At 39.8% G+C, this 21,870-nt stretch overlaps 1 protein-coding gene across 8 annotated transcripts in view; it reads right to left on the bottom strand.

The window, feature by feature from the left end:
• Frmpd4 (FERM and PDZ domain containing 4) overlaps positions 1-21,870 on the bottom strand; it is a 647,084-nt gene that overhangs the window by 118,065 nt on the left and 507,149 nt on the right. For 7 of the 8 annotated variants that reach the window (XM_017601999.3, XM_063279932.1, XM_039099649.2 and 4 more), the window contains 2 exons: positions 14,531-14,691; positions 7,422-7,524 (listed from right to left, as the gene is read on the bottom strand). In XM_017601999.3, the coding sequence (XP_017457488.1) occupies positions 7,422-7,524; positions 14,531-14,691 (264 nt within the window). Of the gene's footprint in view, positions 1-7,421; positions 7,525-14,530; positions 14,693-21,870 lie in introns of those variants that run through there. The other variant, NM_001106960.1, reaches the window with a different exon arrangement.

The raw sequence follows: 21,870 nt of genomic DNA, 5'->3' as shown, positions 1-21,870 counted from the left end.
TTAGAACAAAATGTAGAGATATTTTAAAGTTGTTTTTAATTGTGAAAGGTCAAAGACAGAGACCCCTTGGGTTCTATGATTTTAAGGAAGGATATGGTAATTTGTAAAGGGCATGAGTTTTTCAGAGATTTGTCTCCTCAATGACTCTAAAGTATAAGTTAGCGTTAACAACTTAGAAAACTATAAAATGAATGGCAGTCATTTAACTTCAGCGTAGCAATTATAGCACTTCTTGAGATGACATAGGAAAAAACGAAATATGGTTACTATAGCAGTAAATTAGTCTCCGACAAACTTACATTTTCTTACAAAAAATAATAAATGTTTATAATAGAGTAGCCAAATGATAATGAACTAATCCACAAAGACAAGAATCTATCCGAAAACGCCACAACAAAACAACAACAGCAACAAATACACAGTCACGAGCAAATGCTGCAGTGCAGGGATACAGGGACAAAACAAGACTAAACCACTTAGACATGCAAAGAGATGCCAATATTTAAGGAGAGAATTTTATAGTGTTATTAAAATGATGAGTGTTTTTCCGAATTTCCTTACTGGCTAAGAAAATGGGCTATTTTATTAAACAGAAGGGGAATTTATCTTGTGTAAGTTACAGACATTAAACCACAGAGTGGCTGAGGAGCCCAGTCAACAGGAGATTATTTTGTAAGAGCTCAACTTTTAGGTCAGAGCACACTATGGGGGACGAATGAGTAAACTTATGGGAAGGCACATGGCAGTTTTGTAATGCATTATTGGAAAATACACTGTTTCAAATTTGGGATTTAATGAGTTTGAAGGAAGAGGCCAGCACTGTATCATTGTACTTGCATTTATTTTGCTAAAATAAACCATCCCTTTACTTTCATAAAGATAAATGTATTGTCCTTCAATTAAAAGCTAGCATGTGTTAGGATCAAATGTTAACTGTTAAGATTGTATCTAGACTCCCTCGCTTCTATCCATTAGAAAAATTCCTTTCAAATAACCCTTCTTTGTTTGTTCAATGTGGAGGCTTGTCTGTCTTAATAAACAACCTTAATTGAAGCCATTGCTCATTGTACTCAAGATCCAACTGCACTAGTGGGTTGGGGTTTGTTTCATTGATCTCTGCATTACTGTTACGTGGGTCCATTGATTACATAAAGCACAAACATGGTGTATACATATTTCATAAATGAGTGAAAAATGGTTTTCTGAGGGATCTATTCAATAACTGCTATTCAAATATTTGCAGACTTTTAAGCTGAAGTAAAAACTTGGAGGGACCCGAGTAAGGCTGTAATTTTCAAAAGGTGCTTTTTAAAAAAATCCATTTAATGCATTATCAAGCCCATCACACACGAGCCAAGCATTGAACAAGGAGTAAGGTATTTTTTTCTCATGGTATTTTGATTCATATCAGCCTCCCTTCCATATCAAAAGTGTTTCTTTGTCATATATCCATGGCATATTTGCAAAAGGATACAAAGACTATGCTATAAAATGAACATCAAGTGAATGAGACCCTTTAGAAGTTTCTAAGAGGAGGAGAAATAGACTCTGATAACTGCTATCTACCTGTACAACAGCTTTCCTTCCACTTTCTCAATTTTTATGAGAAACTGGTAAAGAATGGAAAAGATGACCGTGGTGCTATTGGATGGATATTTGGTGGTCTGCTGTGACTTAATGTTTTCTTCTCAAGTTGCTATCTTGATGATTAGGGAGTTTTGTGGTTGTCTTATTCAGATGATCTGGCTGAGAAAATGAGAAAAACACACGAGAAAGAGGGAGAGAGAGAGAGAGAGAGAGAGAGAGAGAGAGAGAGAGAGAGAGAGAGAGAGATCCCTGAATTCAGATCTCCAAAGGGCACTACCATGCAAATAGGGTGGCTTTATCAGTACCCCTGCTTTTTACCCGTAAAAACTTCATATCTGAGCATAGGAAGCATGTACGTGTGGGCAATTCAGAAGGGGCCCAAGAATGATGAGTAGGCAGAAGAGCACCACAGCTTCCCGAGATCATCCTACCAGAAGTGGCGAAATAAGAAAGACTTAAAGTTTCTTATTTTCCCATATGCTTTTCATTTTACATGGTACAGTACTTTCTGTGGGGCAAACTGTTTTTTGTTTTTTGTTTTTTGGGTTTTTTGTTTGTTTGTTTGTTTTTTGATATCTAAAGTCTCATTCTGCTTGTTGGATTCTAATGGCTACATCAAAATATCTATGAAAGAAATCAGAGGGCAAATGTGTAGTTTGCCTCATAGTTTCAGAGGCGGTAACTCACATGTGGACAGCCATGTCGATTTGAGTTTGGGGCAGCCAGTGACAGAAGTGCATAGTGTCGTGGGCTCTATGTACTTGCCTGAGCAGGTAGAGGGTAGGGTACTAATGTTCCATGCAAGGGAATGCCTATAGTGATACATTGTTTCCTGTTGAGATTTCAAGTTGAAGAAGTGTCTAGGGCAGAGGTTACCAACCCGTGGGGTGCTGCCCCTTGCTGGTTGAATAATCTTTGCACAGGGATAGCATGTCAGCTACCCTGTGTATCAGATATTGACATCATGATTCTTAAAAGTAGCAAAACAACAGTTATGATGTAGAAACAAAAATAATTTTAAGGTTGGAGAGGGGTCACCACAGCATGAGGAAGTGTATTAGAGGGTGTCAGCCTTAGGAAGGTTGAGGATAACTGTTCTAGGGTTTCAGTAAAGTGTAATTTTTGGGTGTATCTGTGAAGGACTTTTCCAAAGCAGATTAGGAGAGGAGAGGCTAGCTGGAATGTGAGTGGACTGATCCAATGGGCTAGAGTCCTGGAATGAAGAAAATGAAGAAAGAAGGCAGTCAACTAACGTCCCAGTCATGCCTCTGTCCTGCTTCCTGATTCCCAGGCCACTATCACCACCACAGAGTTCTCATTATATCATCTCAATGCATAGTCAAAAGTAAACCTCCTTTTCTTTAAGCTACCTCTTCTTCACTATTTAGTTACAGTGTTAAGAGGAGTAACTGAAAGATGACCTACATCCTACAGGGTCCACCATGGGCTAATAGTGCCATGGAAAAGAGAGTGTACCTGAGCAGAGTAGAGGTGGGCATCTGAATCTATACCAGAATATATATGATGTTTTGAAAAGGAAATGGAGGCTGTGGTTTAGTAGACACATATCCAACTCCTTATTCTTTGAGTCATCAAGTTGAATTTGCCTTTTTTTAAGAAAGAAGAGGAGATGGAGGTGAATGATGTATGTTTCAACACCAAACTGGTCATTGCCGAGTGACAGTGTTTATGGGTTCTGCCCAAGATAATGTTAATGGACAGGAAAGGATGATTTAACAGCACACAACACAATTGAAGGCAATGACAGAAGAAAAATAAACTAGTCTCAGTGAATTGAAATTGCTCAATAAATACTTAGAAGAGTAACTGGCTCTGTGGAAACGAGAGACAAATAAATTTGGGATTTTTTCTTTTTAGATTTCTGACTAAGGATGCTTTTCTACTGGCAAAATCATGGTACAGTTGGAATGTGTGGCATGGTGTGGTAATAGGTTAGCAAATGAGGCTTTTCAAATCCTTGATGAAGAGTACTACCTTAATCACCACACTCTCCAGTCTTTATCAAAACACTGTTTTCACTTAAGGTGAGGAAGCTGGAAACAAGGATGGGGATTTGATATCTTCTTGATTGGTAAACAGTGTGTGTTCTGATGTATTATACAATGGTTATCTAGAGCAAGCATGAGGATAAAATATTTGTGGTCGAAGTGAAGAGAACCAAGACTGATTTGTTCCAATATATGTCTCACACGTCTATCAATTAGAAATACTGAGTGGATAGGAAACGCAGACAATTCCTTCTCCTGTCCTTTTTCATGTGAGTATGAGTATGTATGTAGTATGTATATGTGTTTGTGTGCATTTTCCTGTGAAGGCCCAAACTTAACATCCTAGGTCTCCCAGATGAACCCAGAACTCATGCCCCGCCCTCAGTGTGGTTAGTCTAGTTAACTATTTTGCTATTGGGATTCCCTATAACTTTCCAGGTATTGCAATTATAGGTGGGCCACCATGCTTACCTAACATTTCCATAGGTTATAGGGATCCAAACCCTGATCCTTGGTTTTGCTGTTCACACAGGAAGAGATTTAAAACTGCAGAACCATTTCCCCAGAAGTTTCTTCCTGCTTAAGGAAGCAATTTATTTTGATATATCCTGACACAAAAGATGAAAAGCCTCAATGGTCACAAGTTGGTTACATGAACAACACAGCTTCCCAAACAACTTTCTCAGAACTATGGAAACATAGAAGGCATGCATGGCTTCCAGTTCAGTGCACTGAAAACATCTCCTTAGATAGCATGTGGGAGTCTCATAGAAATCACAACTATATTATTGGAGAAAGTCTGAAATATTATGTAGGGCTTCTGTCTAAATTTGTCTTAACCAAACAAATCAAATACAATCAGGTTGTCCTATAAGAGTCTGACAAAAAGTATCTGAGGCTTCATGTGCTTCATGTTTATTCCGAACATGTCTGTTTATGTTGGCTAGGAGAAAGGATTCTTAGATAATATGTAAATGAATGAATTTGGCCATTTTTGCAGTGAAACTATATTTACAGACTCAGAAATTTGAATTTCATATGATTTTCATGTGTCATGAAATATTCTTCACTTTTCTCTATACCAACGTCTTAATTTTTTCTTTCTTTCTTTTTATTACCAAACAAGACCTTTAATATCTCCCAGGTTTTGTGAAATTATGTGGCAGCCTCAATTTGGATGTGAAGCTGTTGATTGCCACCTTGTCTTTGTAATTGATTCATTTATTCTTTTACATCTGAAGTTGGAGAGGGTTTAGATTGAGGTCATTTTTCCCTTGACAATGAATTAAGCAATCAGAAAAACAAGCAACTTTCTTGGGGAAAAAGACACCTTTTTAGTTGCCCCAGGTAAGATTGCTAGGAAGTGATCACGCTTTTAGATAGCTTTTCCTCCAACTTTGTCCTGCAGCTAGCAATCCAGGCACAGCAAACCAAAACACAGACATACTATTTCTTCTACCTTTCTGGAAGCACGGGAATCAATAGGACTAATCACACAGGTATGTACCCAGAGGGAAACAAAATGGGACTTCTGCCATTAAACATAAAGATAGCCCTCTAGGACACAAGCTGATATGAATCCCAGCGGGATGAAGCAGGTCCCTGCTGACAGCCAAGCGCCTCCCAAGATATAGGCTATCTGAAATGGCCTCAACCTAGAGATTCTAAAAATTGTCTTTACATAGTTCAGCCTTTCTGGTCCACAGAAAGATCTGAACCATCACTCCCGAACCAAACCTTGTTCCTGATGCAGGGTGAATGTGACACAAGTTTCAGTGCCCTCCCCATGGAAGAATGTTCTTTAGATGCCTACTGAGTACAAGTATTATTTCTCCATCTAGATGGACAGATGTCATTATATTGGGCCCAGACTAATAAAGAATGACTTAATGCTTTGCGGCTATTGCGAAACTATTGTAAAAAATTTGGTAATTTATAATAATAGAAGTTTATTGCTCACAGGTCTGTGGCACCAAGAGCCTACTAGGAAGACATCAGCAGATTCACAATCTGGTGAAGGCTCCAGTGTCCTAGGCAGCATTTTTTGGCATTATACTATGGCAGAAGTAACATAGTCAACCTTTTATAATGACATATTGGATGGAAAGTTCCCAAAAAAGAATCCCTATCTGGACATTCTGCAAGGTTGATTAGCTTATAGGAACTTTAATGACTGTGGAAGAGGCTAGGATTGTGCAGGTATGTAGCCAAATAACAATTTAACTTCAACTATCTTTAACCTTCTAAACAGCTATTTCTTATCTACCTCTGTGTCAGACTTAGCATTTTGTGATGAACAGATTAAAAACCCTTTGTAGATCATTAGCTTCTATCACCCAAAAGCTGCCCCTGTCAACAGACAAGATCTGAGGCCATCACTAGAGGTTTCCTGTTTTGCCATATCCTGCCTCGCTGATCTTTCCATCAATGGACTTGTCTTGATTTATGACTTTCTTTGTTTTGTTATTACAAAACCATCCTGAAACTGCTTCCATGTTGAAACGTGGAATTTGAGGTGATGGAAATCTGTGTTATTGCAACATGACCACTCATATTTGTCTCTAGAATAAACTACCTGTTATCTATCCCTTTTGAGATGAGAGTTATGGTTTTGCATTTATACATGTAATGGTATTAATCTTATTCCTGAAGGCTCTTCTCTCATGATATAATTACTTTCCCCAAAGCCTTACCTCCTAAAGCGATCACCATACATATTAGACTGTAAAATATGAACTTGGATCGGAAGAGAACACAAACATCCAGATGATAGCAAATACCAACCATTTGGAGACTGACAGAATGTTCTTAGTACACGGAGTTTTTTTCCTTTGCTGATGGTAAGACTGGGATAGCTGCTCACTCTAAAAATGAGCACCCCTCTTTTTCTATTCCTCTGTTTTCTTACCCATCTTCTAATTCTTCCAAGGTCACATAACCATCTGTGGTGTCTTTGTGAAATAAAAACCAAGTTTGAGAAGGAAGATTTCTTCTAAATATGTCCAAAATATTTAACGCTCTTTCCAAAATGCATAGGTGCTTTCTGTTCTGCATGAGAATACATGGTAGGAGAGTTCTTCCCCAGTTTAAAGTGTCAGTTTATAATAGACAAATGTCATACCATCACACCTCTTGTTCCTTTGACACCACTTTATGAATGGATTTGTCTGTATAACAGGTCTTGCTTTACCTGCATAAATTCTACAGATTTATTTTGCCCATCAGTTCCAGAGAAAGTACAATTCAGTGGGCTTTAAAGCAAACATTTGACCACCATTTGAAAAGTCGTATAAAATGTGCTCTCTGATGCCCAACTAAAAATATCACTTAACAATTTGTGTCTGCCATAAAATTAAACTAATAAACAAATCATATCTTGGTGTTGACCTAATTATACTTTTGTTTCAGTTGATGATGTCAAAGTGAATCATTCAGGCAAGTATGAAAAATATCAGTGAATTTTATGTTTGTGTATCCATGGAATTAAGTATATAAAATTACTCATCACTTTATGCTATATTTAGTTCTCGTATTTTAGTCTCCCTGATTACAGAAAAAAATCAATGTGTTAGTAATTCGAGATAGAAATGAAATGCAACATTTGGCTATAGTAATGGAGACGTAAGGATCATTAAAAGTTTCTTTGTTTCTTTTATTAGCAGTTAGTATCACTGACATTTCTATAACATGAATGTGTAGGCTCATGATTCTGCACTGCCTCTGCCCACAGGAAACTCTTGCTCTGTTAGATAAGGCCTGAGAAGCACGCATCAACCTCTGTGAAAAGAGCAGAATGAGGTACAAGGGAATGCGTATGTCACCTACCTGACCAGGTCGATGACCCTCTCTCTTGGCGCAGCGCTGACTGGTTCATCATTAATCATTACAATTTGATCTCCCGGGATCAGCTTGCCTTCTGAGGGGCCACCTGGAGACATATGACAGCAAAACACATCCGTGAGAATTCCTTTGGCCACCCACTTAAAAAAATCTTCCTCCCGTTATGAGAAAATTATGCTTTCAGCAAAAACAGATCCCTCTAATGCCAGATTGCACTCTGACTTGTCAGAAAATCTTGGACTAAGACTTAACCAGAAAGACTCATACTATGCTCTCAGTGCTTCCCATATATTTTCTCCTTCATTTTATGAGTGTGGGAGTTTTGTTTGCTTGTATGGTTGCACACCACATGTGTGCAGTACCTGCAGGGGACAGAAGAGGGAATTAGATCCCCCTAGAACTGGAGTTATAGACAGATGTGAAATGGCATCTGGCTAATGGGGATCAAACTCAGGACTTCTGCAATAACAGCTAGAACTTTTTAAATTCTAAGCCATCTCTCTAGCCACCCTTTGTGTGATATTTGAAGCAGGAATAGAAGTGAGTCAAGATATTATGTCTTTACCTGTAATCTTCTGCAACAACCTAGCCATGGCTAGATTTGAAAAAATTGTGCCTGCATTTGTTCAAGTATGGAGACAGTACACTCAACCATAGAGTGGTAGAAAAGACATCTTATAAAATTTGGCTGTGTGTAAAGTACTGTTGGGACAGGTTAAAAGAAGTGGAGGCAAATTCTGTAGTTTTGATGCTAACTGGAATTGAAAATAGTTTCGTCACAAATATTTATATGATTGCTTAAGAGCTTAAATGAAGGAGCCATTGGGCTTGAGAGATGGCTCAGTGATTCAGAACAGTGGCTGCTCCTCAGGGGACCCTGGTTTAAACTCACAGCAACCATAAGGAGGCCAGCTGTCTGTAACTCCAGTCTTGGGGTATCCAATGCTTCCTTATGACCCCTTCCAAGAGCCCCAGACGCTCAAGTAGTACACAGATAGACATGGAGGAAAATGCATATACATATCAAGTAAAAAAAATAAAATAAAGTTAATGAAGGAAGGAGACCTAGCTGTGACTTAAGTTTTTAACAATGAATTTGTCCCTATGTCAGTAGCAAAGGGGTGTAGTTAGTCAAATTTGTAACTTCAAGTGTGCTTGGATGTTTGTGTCTATGCTCACAAGCCCTGATATAGCATTGTTAGTGGCATTGTCTGCTGTTGACATTTGGTCAAATTGTTTCTGATCAATATGACAGGCAGGCCCAGATGTGATGGCCTGACAGTTCTGGATGTCATAGGGTGTTTCATTTTTCAGCTGGATTCCTCAGGGAAAAAAAAGAAACTAATGTTTTTCTTGGGCAGTTATGATGCCCGTGGCTATGAGCATAATCTTTCACTTGGTAACCTCACTGAATATTACAATGATTCCTCGCCAAATGAGAGAACTGAGCTCAGCAGCAAAACAATAGGCATGAAGGTACAATTATATCAGGATGCAACACAAGTTCAGAGGGGCTGACTTCTCTTTTGAACGCGTGCTTGCAAAACAAGACTTAAAGCCACATCTGTGTGAAATACACAACTGTTTTTAAAATTTAAAACCCTAAGCAATTACTCAGATTATTCAATGATTTGAATTATTCTCCCATGTACAGCTGAGTGCAGTGTTACCTTCCCAATACTGACATGGTGCTATGCGATACTAGAGAATGTTCACCCTATTTCCAGAGAGCTAGCACTGGGCAATAGGTGGAGTTAGAATACTATCTTCCTAATAAGTGCACCACATCTTTCTTTAGCAATTGGAATGAATATTTCATGACCTAACAAGAAATTCAAACTGCTTTGGTTATTCTCCAGACACTCTGACACTTGGCATATGGGCTACTCGAACTGTATCAATTTGTATTTCTGGGGAGTGAGAAAATAAGGAACTTTAAAAAGCACTTATATCAGTGATAGAAAACATCTATTTTGTAACTCTGGGCAGTGAGAATTTGTGTTTGCACACAAGGAGTTCAGAAAGTGCACTTGAGAAACCTATTCCAACCATCTGATTACCTGCAAACAGCCACACCTATTCGGTCAAGCAAATGGCTACTAATCAAATGCTGGTTAAACATAGAAACATTTCCTGAATGGTGTCTGAAGGGTGGATTTGGACTGTTTTGCTGAGAACACCATTTTCAAAGAATAGGACATACTCTTAAGTTTCATCTGTCAGTTTTATCTGTTTGTTTGATGAGACCAGGTCTTGTTCCATAGCTTAAACTGTCTGGAACTCACTAGGTAGCTCAGGCTGGGCTTGAATTTATGGTTATCCTCCTGAATTAACCCCCTGAGTTCTGGTAGAACTGTCATGAATTACTACATTCAGTTGACTTATGCCTTTAGATAAAATGGGAATACTCTTGGTTAACCAAGCAACTCAAATCAAGAACTCTGGGAGAGACAGACAAATCCTCCCAAAATATGAAATAATAGTCTCCTTCAGAGAGTTGTTTCACCACCTTTGCTCTGATGACTGGGTTGTGCCCTGTGAAAAAAATCTGGTCATGTTGCTGAAATCACCTGGGACTTGTATAGACTCACTTTTATGATAGACAGTTTATCTGACCAACAATTTCATTCACAAAATAACCAGGAGAAGGACTCTGCTCTTTTCACTCCTCTTCTACTCTCCTCAAAAATAATGGACAGTAGGTGCTCTCATGGCTCTACGCAAAGAAGAGCTCAGGACATGGAAAGGAAGAGGGTGGAGAGTATCCACTGCCTGCTTCCCTGTGTACAGAATTCTGTCTGTGCTATATGTCTTCCTCATCTATGGGCAAGCTGCTTCCCAGAAGTAGGACTTCCACAATTCTCCCCCCTCCTCTCTCTCCCACCCCCTTCTGTGTGTGTGTACATGTGTGTGCACATGTGTGTGCATGAATGTACACACATGTGTACATGAATTTATATTATAAAACCCATTTTAAAAGGTTGTGCAGTGCTGTTTGCCTTTTTTAAAAATGGATTGTTTTTTACATTTCAAATGTCATCCTCTTCTGGTTTCTTGCCCATAACTCCCCTATCCCACCTCCTTTCCCCCTGCTTCTATGAGGGTGTTACCCCAACCACCCACCCATACAACCCTTCCCACCTCCCTGCCCTGACATCCCCCTACACTGGGGGGTCCAGCCTTGGTAGGACCAAGGGCTTCTCCTCCCATTGGTGCCCAACAAGGCCATCCTTTGCTACATATGCAGCCAGAGTCATGGGTCTGTCCATGTGTACTTTTTGGATGGTGGTTTAGTCCCTGGGAGCTCTGGTTGGTTGGTATTGTTGTTCTTATGGGGTTGCAAACATTCAATCCTTTCTCTAACTCCTCCACTGGGGACCCCGTTCTCAGTTCAATGGTTGGCAGCAAGCATTCTCCTCTGTGTTTGCCATGCTCTGGCAGAAACTCTCAGGAGACAGCTATATCAGGCTCCTGTCAGCATGCACTTCTTTGCATCAGCAATATTGTCTGGGTTTGGTAGCTGTATGTATATGGGCTGGATCCCCAGGTGGGGCAGGCTCTGAATGGCCTTTCCTTCAGTCTCTGCTCCACACTTTGTCTCCGTATTTTCTTATTAATATTTTTGTTCCTCCTTCTATGAAGGACTGAAGCAAAAGCACCCATATTTGAATTCTCAGTAGTTTCAAACTTAGCATTCACAGAGTCCAAAAATATGATTCACATCTAATCAAGCATAAAGCTCTGAGGACAAAGTAAGGAGCTTTGTGGTGGTACAGCTTGGAATGAAACACTCTTCTCAACCCCAGTATAAAATGCTCAGGTGTATCTTTGGTGCTTGACTCAACCAGGTTATGTCAGAAGAATTGAAAATTAAAAATTTAATCAGCCTAAAAATCTATATACTTCACTAGTCAACTTCTGTTTCCCATCATTGCCTGACTAAAAGGCCAGACACTTGAGAATAATTACTTTCAGTAATAATAATCCAAAAGATGTGGAAGGATCTCTATGCACCTCCCAATAGTTTACTAAATTGGATGCTATGAGAATCCTCATAACATGGATAACAGAGAAAAGTACAAGCAACCAAAAGGCAGAGGCTGGACATGGGCATTACAAGGCCTAGTAAGTGTCACAGATAGTACTCATATTGTAGTAGTATTGTAGAAGAATCTGTGCTCTTTCTTAAATGACACTTCTACATCTTGTATGAATGTGTACAGTACATGTATGTGTAGGGTTTTGTGCATATGTATGTTTGTATATATGTGGAAGCCTGAGATTGATGCCTAGTGCTTTTCTTTTTTTAAAATCATTTCCACTTGCCTCTGAGACATGGTCACTCACTGAACCTGTATATGTATTAGCTCGCAATGAGTCCTAGGGATCTACAGTCTGGTACTACCCCATGACTAGAGTTACAGATGTATGCCACCATGATTAGCTTTACATGCAAACTTTGAAATGGCTACGAGGGATATGAGCTCAACTCCTCTTGTCTCTATGGCATACACTTTACTCATTGAGCCATTTCCCTATCCCCCCAGAATCTATCTTATTATGAGTAGGATCTTACTATTGAGTTTTTTACTGATTTGCAAAATCTTCAGAGTAATGACAGAGGAGATTAGTATCCTTTGTTTATTAAAATAAAGACATAAACAAACATAATAAATAAATAACAAAAATCAATTGTTTCTGGAAAAGTAGAGTAAGCCTATTTTGTTGATATAGAGACAGTTGTATATCCCCATATGGGTAATTGAGATACAGTGTACTGTCATATTATAGCCTTTAAGAGATGTGATGTCACCTCACCTGATACCTGGCAGCCTCCCACATCCCAAGTCTCTAGGACTTTATAGAGTATCCCCCCAGCCCTCACTCCTGGCAGCTGTATATTTTCATTTATTCTCTTGGCCCTCTGGAATTTTCTCCTGTTTCTTCCATACATAAAACTGCCCCCCCATTTCCTCTCTCTTTCCCCTCTCCCACCCAGGTCCCTCCCTCCCTCTGCCTTCCATGATTATTTTGTTCCCACTTCAAAGTGGAATTGAAGCACCCTCACTTGGGTCTTCCTTCTTGTTTCACTTCTTAGGAGTCTGTGAGTTGTATCATGGGTATCTGTACTTTTTGGCTAATATCCACTTATTAGTACACATCATGCCTGTCCTTTTTGGTGTGTGTTACCTCACTCCAGATATTTTTAGTTCCATTGATTTGCCTGCAAACTTCATGGTCTTAGCTGAATGCCTAACAGTGGGGCGATGGAACCCGAAGAGACCACATCCAGCAGCTACACAGGGTCCCTAGCGGAGGAATGAGGACACCAACCCACCTTCAAAATTTTTGACCCAAAATTGTTCTTGTCTAAAAGAAATGCAGGGATAGAAATGGAGCAGAGCCTGAAGGAATGGCTAATCAGTGAGAAGCCCACCTTGGGATCCATCCCGTTGATGGGTACCAAACCCTGACACAATTACTGATGCTTTATTGTGCTTGCAGACAAGAGCCTAGCATGGTTGTCTTCTGAGAGGCTCTATCACTAGCTGATTGAGGTAAAGGCAGATACTTACACCTAGGCATGGGACTGAGATTGGGGACCCTTATGAAAGAGTTAGGGGAAGGATTAAAGGAGCTGAAGGGGATGGCAACCCCAAAGGATGACCAACAATATCAACTATCATGGACCCCTGGGAGCTCCCAAAACTAAGCCACCAACCAAAGAGCATATTCGGGTTAGTTGGGGCCCCCTGGCACCTATGTAGCAGAGGACTGCTCCATCTTGCCTCAGTGGAAAGGATGTGCCCAATACTGTAGAGACTTAATGCCCCGTAGAAAGGGAATGCTGAGGAGGTACTCTCTTAGAAGAAAACGGGAAGGGGGATGGGATGAAGAACTCTGGGAGGGGGACTGGGAGAAGAGGCAAAAATATAAAGCCTGTAATGATAAGGGAGGGAGGGAGGAAGACAGAGAGAGGGGGGAGGGGGAGAGGGAGAAGGAAAAGGGAGAGGGAGAGAGAGGGAAGGGAAAGGGAGAGGGAGAGGGAGAGGGAGAGGGAGAGGGAGAGGGAGAGGGAGAGGGAGAGGGAGAGGGAGAGGGAGAGGGAGAGGGAGAGGGAGAGGGAGAGGGAGAGGGAGAGGGAGAGGGAGAGGGAGAGGGAGAGGGAGAGGGAGAGGGAGAGGGAGAGGTGGTGTGTACCAGTTCACATCTGTTGTGTAATAGATGATTCCAGCAATTGTTTCTTTTCCCATTTGTGGGTTGTTAGCATGATTCAGGCCTGGCTTATCTGGACAGATCTGATTCAAATTACAGATTGGGTTAAACCGAGGTTCAGGCTTCAGGCTAACTGAATGTTTCCCCAGGAGTTTATTGTGGGGTTGAGGCTGTAGGAATAACAGAATCCCTGGGAAAACATACCTTCTTTCAGCCACAAGAGAGTTCAACAGTACACATGCATTCCAACCTTCTGCTTGGATTGTATTTACCAATGTGTCATTGGCTAAAGTCATTTACTTGATCCATGCCAACAACAATGAGGCATAGAAATTGCCTGCCTTTAGTGAGATGGAAAGGATGTGTATACTTGTAATTCAACTGTCCTGGGACTAAATACCACACTGGTTTCTATGAGGTACTTACATCCATTAGAGTGCCTGCTTATCATTGTTTGCATTTCTCCATTCAGAGGTGATACAATGGGAACAGTAATACTATCAGTGTTTTTCCTGACCCAAGGGATATGATGGATTTGGCAGTTTAAAGTCTTCTTGGAAATCAGGCATGGGCATGTAGGCAGTAAGATTGCCATGAGCTTTATGCTAGGTGGGGTTACAGGTATAGCACCAGGCATACAGTGTAACAGAGCAAAGCTCTGTCTCCAAAATACCCCAATATATACATACAAACATACATGTTCTTAAATATGTAAAATAAAGCTCACTTCACTGGCACGTTTCTGTCTTTTTTGTCAATCTATTGATAAAGTGTTACTTCACTTCACAGCTTGACCTCACAGAACTGAATTGAAGTCACTCTCACTGGGTGTGACAAGTAGTCTTATGAAACAACAAAGAGTGTCTTTGGATCCTTACCTGGTGTTACCGATCGAACGACCACTGGCTTTTCACTCCCTGCCACGAACCCAAAGCCCAGCACAGGGTCCCTCCTCATCTCCACCTTCCGTGGAGCTGGGGGAATGATTTGGCAGCTGTCAAACCGAGGGTCATCAAATGGGATTGCCTGTGTCATGTGACTGTGGAGAAAAATACAGACAAGAGAAAAGAGGTATCAATGTGGCAGTTAGGCATCGGCCTTGAAATGAAACCCATTGTCACCGAGAGAGAGAGAGTAGGAAAGATATAGAGACTCATGGTCCTCTTTTATGATCTATATATTGCTCCTTGAGAACTCTGTAATACCCACATTAGGGCTTTGCACTGACTGTTCATACAATGTGGAATGCTTGTCCTACAGATATTTGCAGGCTGCACTGTTGCCTCTGTCAAACTTCTCTTAACATATAGCCATCTTATAAAAGACTACCTTGGAATAGTATTTTAATGTTTTTTAAACCTATTTACCCTTTTTTATTTTCTTTCTCTACCAAGGTACTACTTACCTACAAATGTACTACAGAAGCCATTTATTTTTATGATGATTTTTTTATTTTTACTGTTTTGCTTTCGACAAAAATGTACATACAGCCTTTAAAGGATAAAGTACCTAGTTGTTATGTGCATAGAGCTGGGAGTAGAACCCGGGACCTCATGTATGCTATGTACCTGTTCTGCCATTCAGCTACAGACCTAGTGTTACAAACTTAATTATGTTCAATGATATATTTTCTGTACTTAGAACTGAGTGTGACTGACAGCATGTTTTCAAAAGTTAATTGAATTGATAACCAGGGAGAAAAAGTTACTTCTTTGTATAACACTATCAAGTCTTACCTGAAATGCTGACCCATGGTCTCATAAGGTAATGGACATTCCTTAGGAAGTATATATGGTACTCGAGCTTAGCAAAGTTAAAATAACTTTTAACTTATTTAATAATAAGTTAAAACATGGATGGTTTTAGTGCTGATGCACTATGCTGATACCAAATAACATTCTCCATTTCAAAAGGAACTAAGTATTTAGGTTTTGACATTTACTTTGAAAAAAATGATTTGAATGATTTAAATGAACTTTCTCATTAACTGAAGTCTTAGTAATAAATCAAGCTCGAGTATTATATGACATTTGGGAAGTATAATTCTCTTCAGTGGTGTAGCCCTTGATTATTTGCCCTTGTTCTAATAAATAACTTTCTGCCCACACTTGTGCATGAAAGTCTAAGTAAACTCAGTGAAAGAAGACATGAAAATAGAAGGGGGATCCGTTAAGAAAAATGGTTCTAATAAGAGAGGGAGAGGGATAAAAGGAGAGGGATAGGGGATAAAAAGGAGTAAGATTCGGGATATAAACGTATGAAACCATCAATAAAAGATAATACCTAAAACTTCAAAGTGCTTTTGACTTAAGAGTCACCCCACAGATTAAGGGAACAGAGCAGTCACTATCATGACATTTTTCAACAATGGAATTAATATTAAAATCATGAGGTGTCTGTGTAGGACTGACCTAGGCCCCCTGCACATGCATAACAGTTGTGTAGATTGGTGTTCTCATGGGACTCCCAACAGTGGGAGCAGGAGCTATATTTAGCTTTGTTACATTCCTTTGAGACCTTTGTTTCCTCTTAGGTTGCCTTGTCTAGCATTAATAAAAGAGGAGGTGCCTATTTTTATTGTAATTTGGTATGCCAAGTTTGGTTTGTACTTTGGGAGGCGTGCCCATTTTGGAAGCAAAATAGAAGAGGAGTGGATGGTGGCAGTGGGAGTAGGATAAGAGGGGAGAAAAGGAAGGAGGAACTGGGAGGACATAGGGGAGGGGAAACCACAGTCAGGATGAAATGAATGAATGAATGAATAAATAAATAGTTAAATAGATAAAATTATTTAACACAGAAAAAAATAATGCAGTATTGTCCCTCAAGTCCCCATAGCTAATAGGCTAGAAAATCTTGCCAATGACCAACTCCCACAATTCCTAGGAAAGTTTTCATTCATGACAATTGTCCAAGACAGTTTTCTTTTGAGGAAGAATAACTTAACTTTATTCTACATTTATTTAATTATTCTCTCTCTCTCTCTCTCTCTCTCTCTCTCTCTCTCTCTCTCTCCCTCCCTCCCTCCCTCTCTTATGTGTTTGTGAATGCTTGTGTGTGCACACGTGTGTGTGTGTGTGTGTGTGTGTGTGTATGTATGTGAGTGAGTGAACAAGAGCACACACCACAATGTACATGAGGAAGTCAGAAAGCAACTTGCAAGAATTAGTTTTCTTTTCCTACCATGTGGGTCCTAGGGATTGAACTCGTGTCATCAAACTTAGCAGCAGGCACATTTATCCACTGAGATTTCTCCCCAGCACTCATTTTAACTTAAAATATTTTTCTTCAATAAGCAAAAATTTAATTTTAAAATACCTTTCAAGTTACTATTCTATACACTGTCTGGACAATGTACTGTCCAAATGTAAGAAAGACAGGGACAGAGGAGGCATGATGTTCTTCAGTGTAATAAGAGTTAGGGAAGATCAGCAAAAATCCTCTGGGAGATATATATATATATATATATATATATATATATATATATATATATATATATATATGTATATATATATATTCCTAGGAATATAACATATAGGCTAGGATTACACAAGTTTAAAAATCTTCAAACAGAATGTAACTGTTTGAGACATGGAACACTAGGAGAAACAGAATAGATAAATGTGTTGTATGCTTTTTTTCCTAAGGCTCATCTGCTATGTGATTTAACTCTTGAAGACCTTACTGTGATGAAAGCTGTTTGACCCTCTTCACAAGCTCTTTTCAAAAGCCATGACAGGAAAAGAAATGAATGCAAGAAAGAGGCTAAGAAAATGTCCACTCTAGATAACAGGAAAAGAGGATAAAAATGATTTGGTTGGCATCTCTTATAATAGCTCATTGGCAATTAAATTAGAATATTTTAAACATCTGTGGCTTCATTAGATTCTTTCTAGGAGACAACAGAGTAACAGTATTTAAAGTTTCAATATATTATTCATTCAACAACTCTCATATTATAATTTAATAACAATATAATAATAATGAGTTATTAAACATCAATCTCACTCTAAGTATTGTTTATTCTAAATGCTTTCCATGTGTTAGTTTGCTTAATCCTTCAAGACAACTTCATAATATAATAATGTCTTCATTAGACAATTTATTAAACACCCACTGGCTTCTCCATTCTGGAAATATAAAAGGAAAGAAAGCAGAGAAAATTAAAATGTTCCTACAAGGTTATGGTTAGTAAGGAGAGAATTTACGCAGGGAGGCTGGGCAGACAACTACTGACCGAATGAGGGTGCTGCAAAATGTTCTACCAGCGACCAGGGTAACATTTGAAGGAGGTGCTCTCAAGACATGAGGATCATGAAGTGCAAGGGGAAGAAAACATGCCTAGTGACATGTAACTGGCAGTTAGAGTTAGGTAATGAAGGAATGGTGGTAGACATCCTACAAACACGGCACCGGCTCACGTGTGTATTTGGTGTTTTGCTCTGAGTAAACCAGGAAGCCAACGCAAAGTCTGAATGTCAGCATTCTAACATTTATGTCATCTAATGTTATAACGTTAACATGCTACCATCTCAAGTCTGAATAGGAGCATTCTAACATTTATGTTATCTAATGTTATAACGTTAACATGCTACCATCTCAAGTCTGAATAGTAGCATTCAGCTGCTGCGCTGACAGCAGAAAGGACAGTACATAAGAAAAGAGTACCCACGGCTATGGCGTCCCTTCTGGCAGATCATAATGGCTCCCACTGGGGTAAGATAACAGATGTGGTAGAAATTTGGGAGCTTTTTAATACTGTTGGAAGCCATTCTGATGAATCAAGGGAACTTTTCTCCTGCACAGACCTTCTCTCTGTAAAGAATGGACCTTGAGTCCATGTCCTGATGCAACTATTGCATGTCTCCTCACTATTTGCTCAGGACACAGGTACTTAGGTCTAGGACGGACATGAAAAACCAGCATGGTTATTTGTAGTCAGACTTTGAGGTCAGGCTGTTTGTAGTAAGGCTTTGGGTTCCAATGCCACTGAATACTAGCCATATGACCTGCTTCCTTACTTCATACAACATTTGGAAAATGATGACAGTAATTATAACAATCTCATAAAAGAGATGTGCAAAGCAGACAAGACATGTAAAGCACTTACAAAGTGTTTGGTACCTATTACATGTTCAGAAAATGATAGCTTTTAATTTTATCTCTAAACTTCCATGAGTAGAAAGGAATAATATTCAGACACAGCTCAAGTATTCCGTTATAAAATTTGAAAACCAACTATGCTGGTTATTTTTACATCAACTTGCTATAAGTTAGAGTCATTTTGGAAGAGAAAATGACAATTGAGAAAATGGGTCTCTGGGCCAGCCTGGGATGTATCCTCTGGTTTGATGATTGGTGAGGCAGGGTCCATTCCATTGTGGATACAGCCATTCCTTGGCTGATGGTGCTATGTGTTATAGAAAGCATCCTAAGCAAGCCAAAAAGAGTAAGCCCTGAAGCAGCACTCCTTCGAAGCCTCTCCATCAGTTCCTGACTCTAGATTTCTGCCCTACTCGTGTTCTTGCCCTAACCACCCTCAGTGATGGAGTGTGAACCAGAAGTATAAGAGGAAATAGAAATATCCTCCTCAAGTTGATTTTGATCATCGTATTTTATCACAGCAATAGAGATCCTAGCTAAGAAACCCACCTACCATCTCAAACAATTGTAGCCCAACTCTCTGGGTAACATGCCTCATTAATTCAAGGCTTTCAATTAAAATGTTTAGATCAAATGCAATGGCAGAATAAATACAAAAAGGACTTGAGATACCCAAGGCACTACTACACCGGGGACACAGAAGAATACAAAAAGATAGAGGGAAACATAAAGAATGAAAAGATACCATGGAGTACAGGAATAAGGAATGTGCTGGAGGGATTAGAGATATTAGAAGTGTTCCTTTTTGGGAACAAGAATACCCTTGGCAGGGAATAGAGAGGTAAAGATTAAAACAGAGACTGAAGGAACACCCATTCAGAGCCTGCTCCACATGTGGCCCATACATATACAGCCATCCAATTAGACAAGATGGATGAAGCAAAGAAGGGCAGGCTGACAGGAACGGGATGTAGATCTCTCCTGAGAGACACAGCCAGAATACAGCAAATACAGAGGCGAATGCCAGCAGCAAACCACTGAACTGAGAATGGGACCCCCGTTGAAGGAATCAGAGAAAGAACTGGAAGAGCTTGAAGGAGCTCGAGACCCCTTATGAACAACAGTGCCAAACAACCAGAGCTTCCAGGGACTAAGCCACTACCTAAAGACTATACATGGACTGACCCTGGACTCTGACCTCATAGGTAGCAATGAATATTCTAGTAAGAGCACCAGTGGAAGGGGAAGCCCTGGGTCCTGCTGAGACTGAACCCCCAGTGAACGTGATTGTTGGGGGGAGGGCGGCAATGGGGGGAGGGTGGGGAGGGGAACACCCATAAAGAAGGGGAGGGGGAGGGATTAGGGGGATGTTGGCCAGGAAACCGGGAAAGGGAATAACACTCGAAATATAAATAAGAAATACTCAAGTTAATAAAAAAGAAAAAAGAAAAAAAATGGAAATAGTTGTGAGAGCTTTGGAAAGAAAAAAAAAAAGAAGTGTTCCTTTTTGCTCTGAGTCAGACCTGAGGCAGGCAGGAGCCTCCCTTTCTTATATACTGCTTTCCTGTGGCAGCAGTATCTCATGTGGGGCCATATACCTGCACTGTAGTTCCCTAACCAAATTGGTTACAAACCTAATCAAATGCACAGTTTCTGGCTGCTGCAGGTTTTAGCATTTAATGTTTATTAAATATTTTTATTCACTTTGTTTTGCTTATATATTGAGGGAAAGCCTCTGATAGCGTTACCATTTTCTTGTTCATCTGGTTACTATTTCATCTAATGATTTCAAAGTTAGCAGTTATTTTTCTTCAGTAGACAGATTTGCCTTAAGATATTCCCATACCATGAAATGCCAAGCTGATCTTTGTAGTAAGGCAAGAATTGGGGGAACCTGAACTTTCAAGATTTTTTTCCTTTTGGTGAGGATGGTTGTGAGTTTTTATAAGGATCTCAAAAGCCACATCTTTTCACCTTTTGAACATGCTTCAGTAAATTCTAATGCTGAAACTATAAGAATACAGTGATGCAGTACATAAACCTTCATCCCTCCTTCCCCAGGGTCCCCCAGCAAACACAAATAGATAAGTCAGGAATCTATGACTTGAAAATAGGGGCTAATAACTGAGGTGGAAAACGTATCCATCCGAAGTAACTGAACAGTCTTGCTATTTCTTGGGGAATTTCATTTCTAAAGGGACCGTGTGACTCCTGCTGCTTGATTCCCATGACAAAAGAAAAAGTTTCCTTGAATTTTTGGAGCCTTTGCTCCTCTCTAACGATAAAAGAATCATACAAAAATGGCATTTACTGGAAGAAAGCACACTAGAAGAAAACCTATAGTCTATTCTTGGACTTGATACACCCATTAGAGTCAGCAAGATACTTCTATTGAAAATGTGCTGAGATGGAAGATTCTAGAAGGAAGAACCAAATTTGGAAACATCACCTTTGGTGTGAATATTAAGGTATCTGAACAGGCATGTGATGACAGGATGGTCACCTGCGAGGTTAAGACTTGAACCAAAATGGATATAAATAGGCATCTGTGCCTGAGTTTAGCATGATAAGGTGACTTTAGTACCAAGAAAGTCCAGTTGTCATTTCAGGAGAACACCAGTCACCTGCATTTATATCCTGTTCCCATCTCTGTCCTAGGAGCACTGTCCTGTGTAGGAGAGATATTCCATCTTCCTTTCCACTGCTTTCCATTGCACTCAGTGCAATTTTTCTCTCCCTCAATTTTAATATACCTTTTGCCCAAAGAATGTTACATGGATGAACCCAGATTTGACAAGTATCGATTTTTTGGGTGTTTGGGTAGATGCCCTTGCTGTTCTTTCCCAAACATTAGAAGCCAAAACTGAGGTTCTGTACCTTCAACCCGGTCTCTAGAGTGTACACATGAAAGACAAAGCAGAGTCTAAGCCTCCATGAAAAGCCACAGGTAGCAGAGCTGCCTAGACTTTAGGTGACCTGAATGAGGGATTCTAAGTGAGCCTGTTATGAGGGTTGTTATACTACATTGGGGGTATGCATAAAACCTCATAGAATCTTGCAGCCTGTGCATTCAATAACATTTAAAAGGAGCCTCTCTCTCTCTAGGCCCATTCTTCTC

This window comes from Rattus norvegicus, chromosome X (genome assembly GCF_036323735.1).
Source record: "Rattus norvegicus strain BN/NHsdMcwi chromosome X, GRCr8, whole genome shotgun sequence".
In the NCBI taxonomy this organism is placed as follows: domain Eukaryota; kingdom Metazoa; phylum Chordata; class Mammalia; order Rodentia; family Muridae; genus Rattus; species Rattus norvegicus.
Note: the sequence above shows the minus strand (reverse complement) of the source record. Positions and strands in the feature narration are given on the sequence as shown.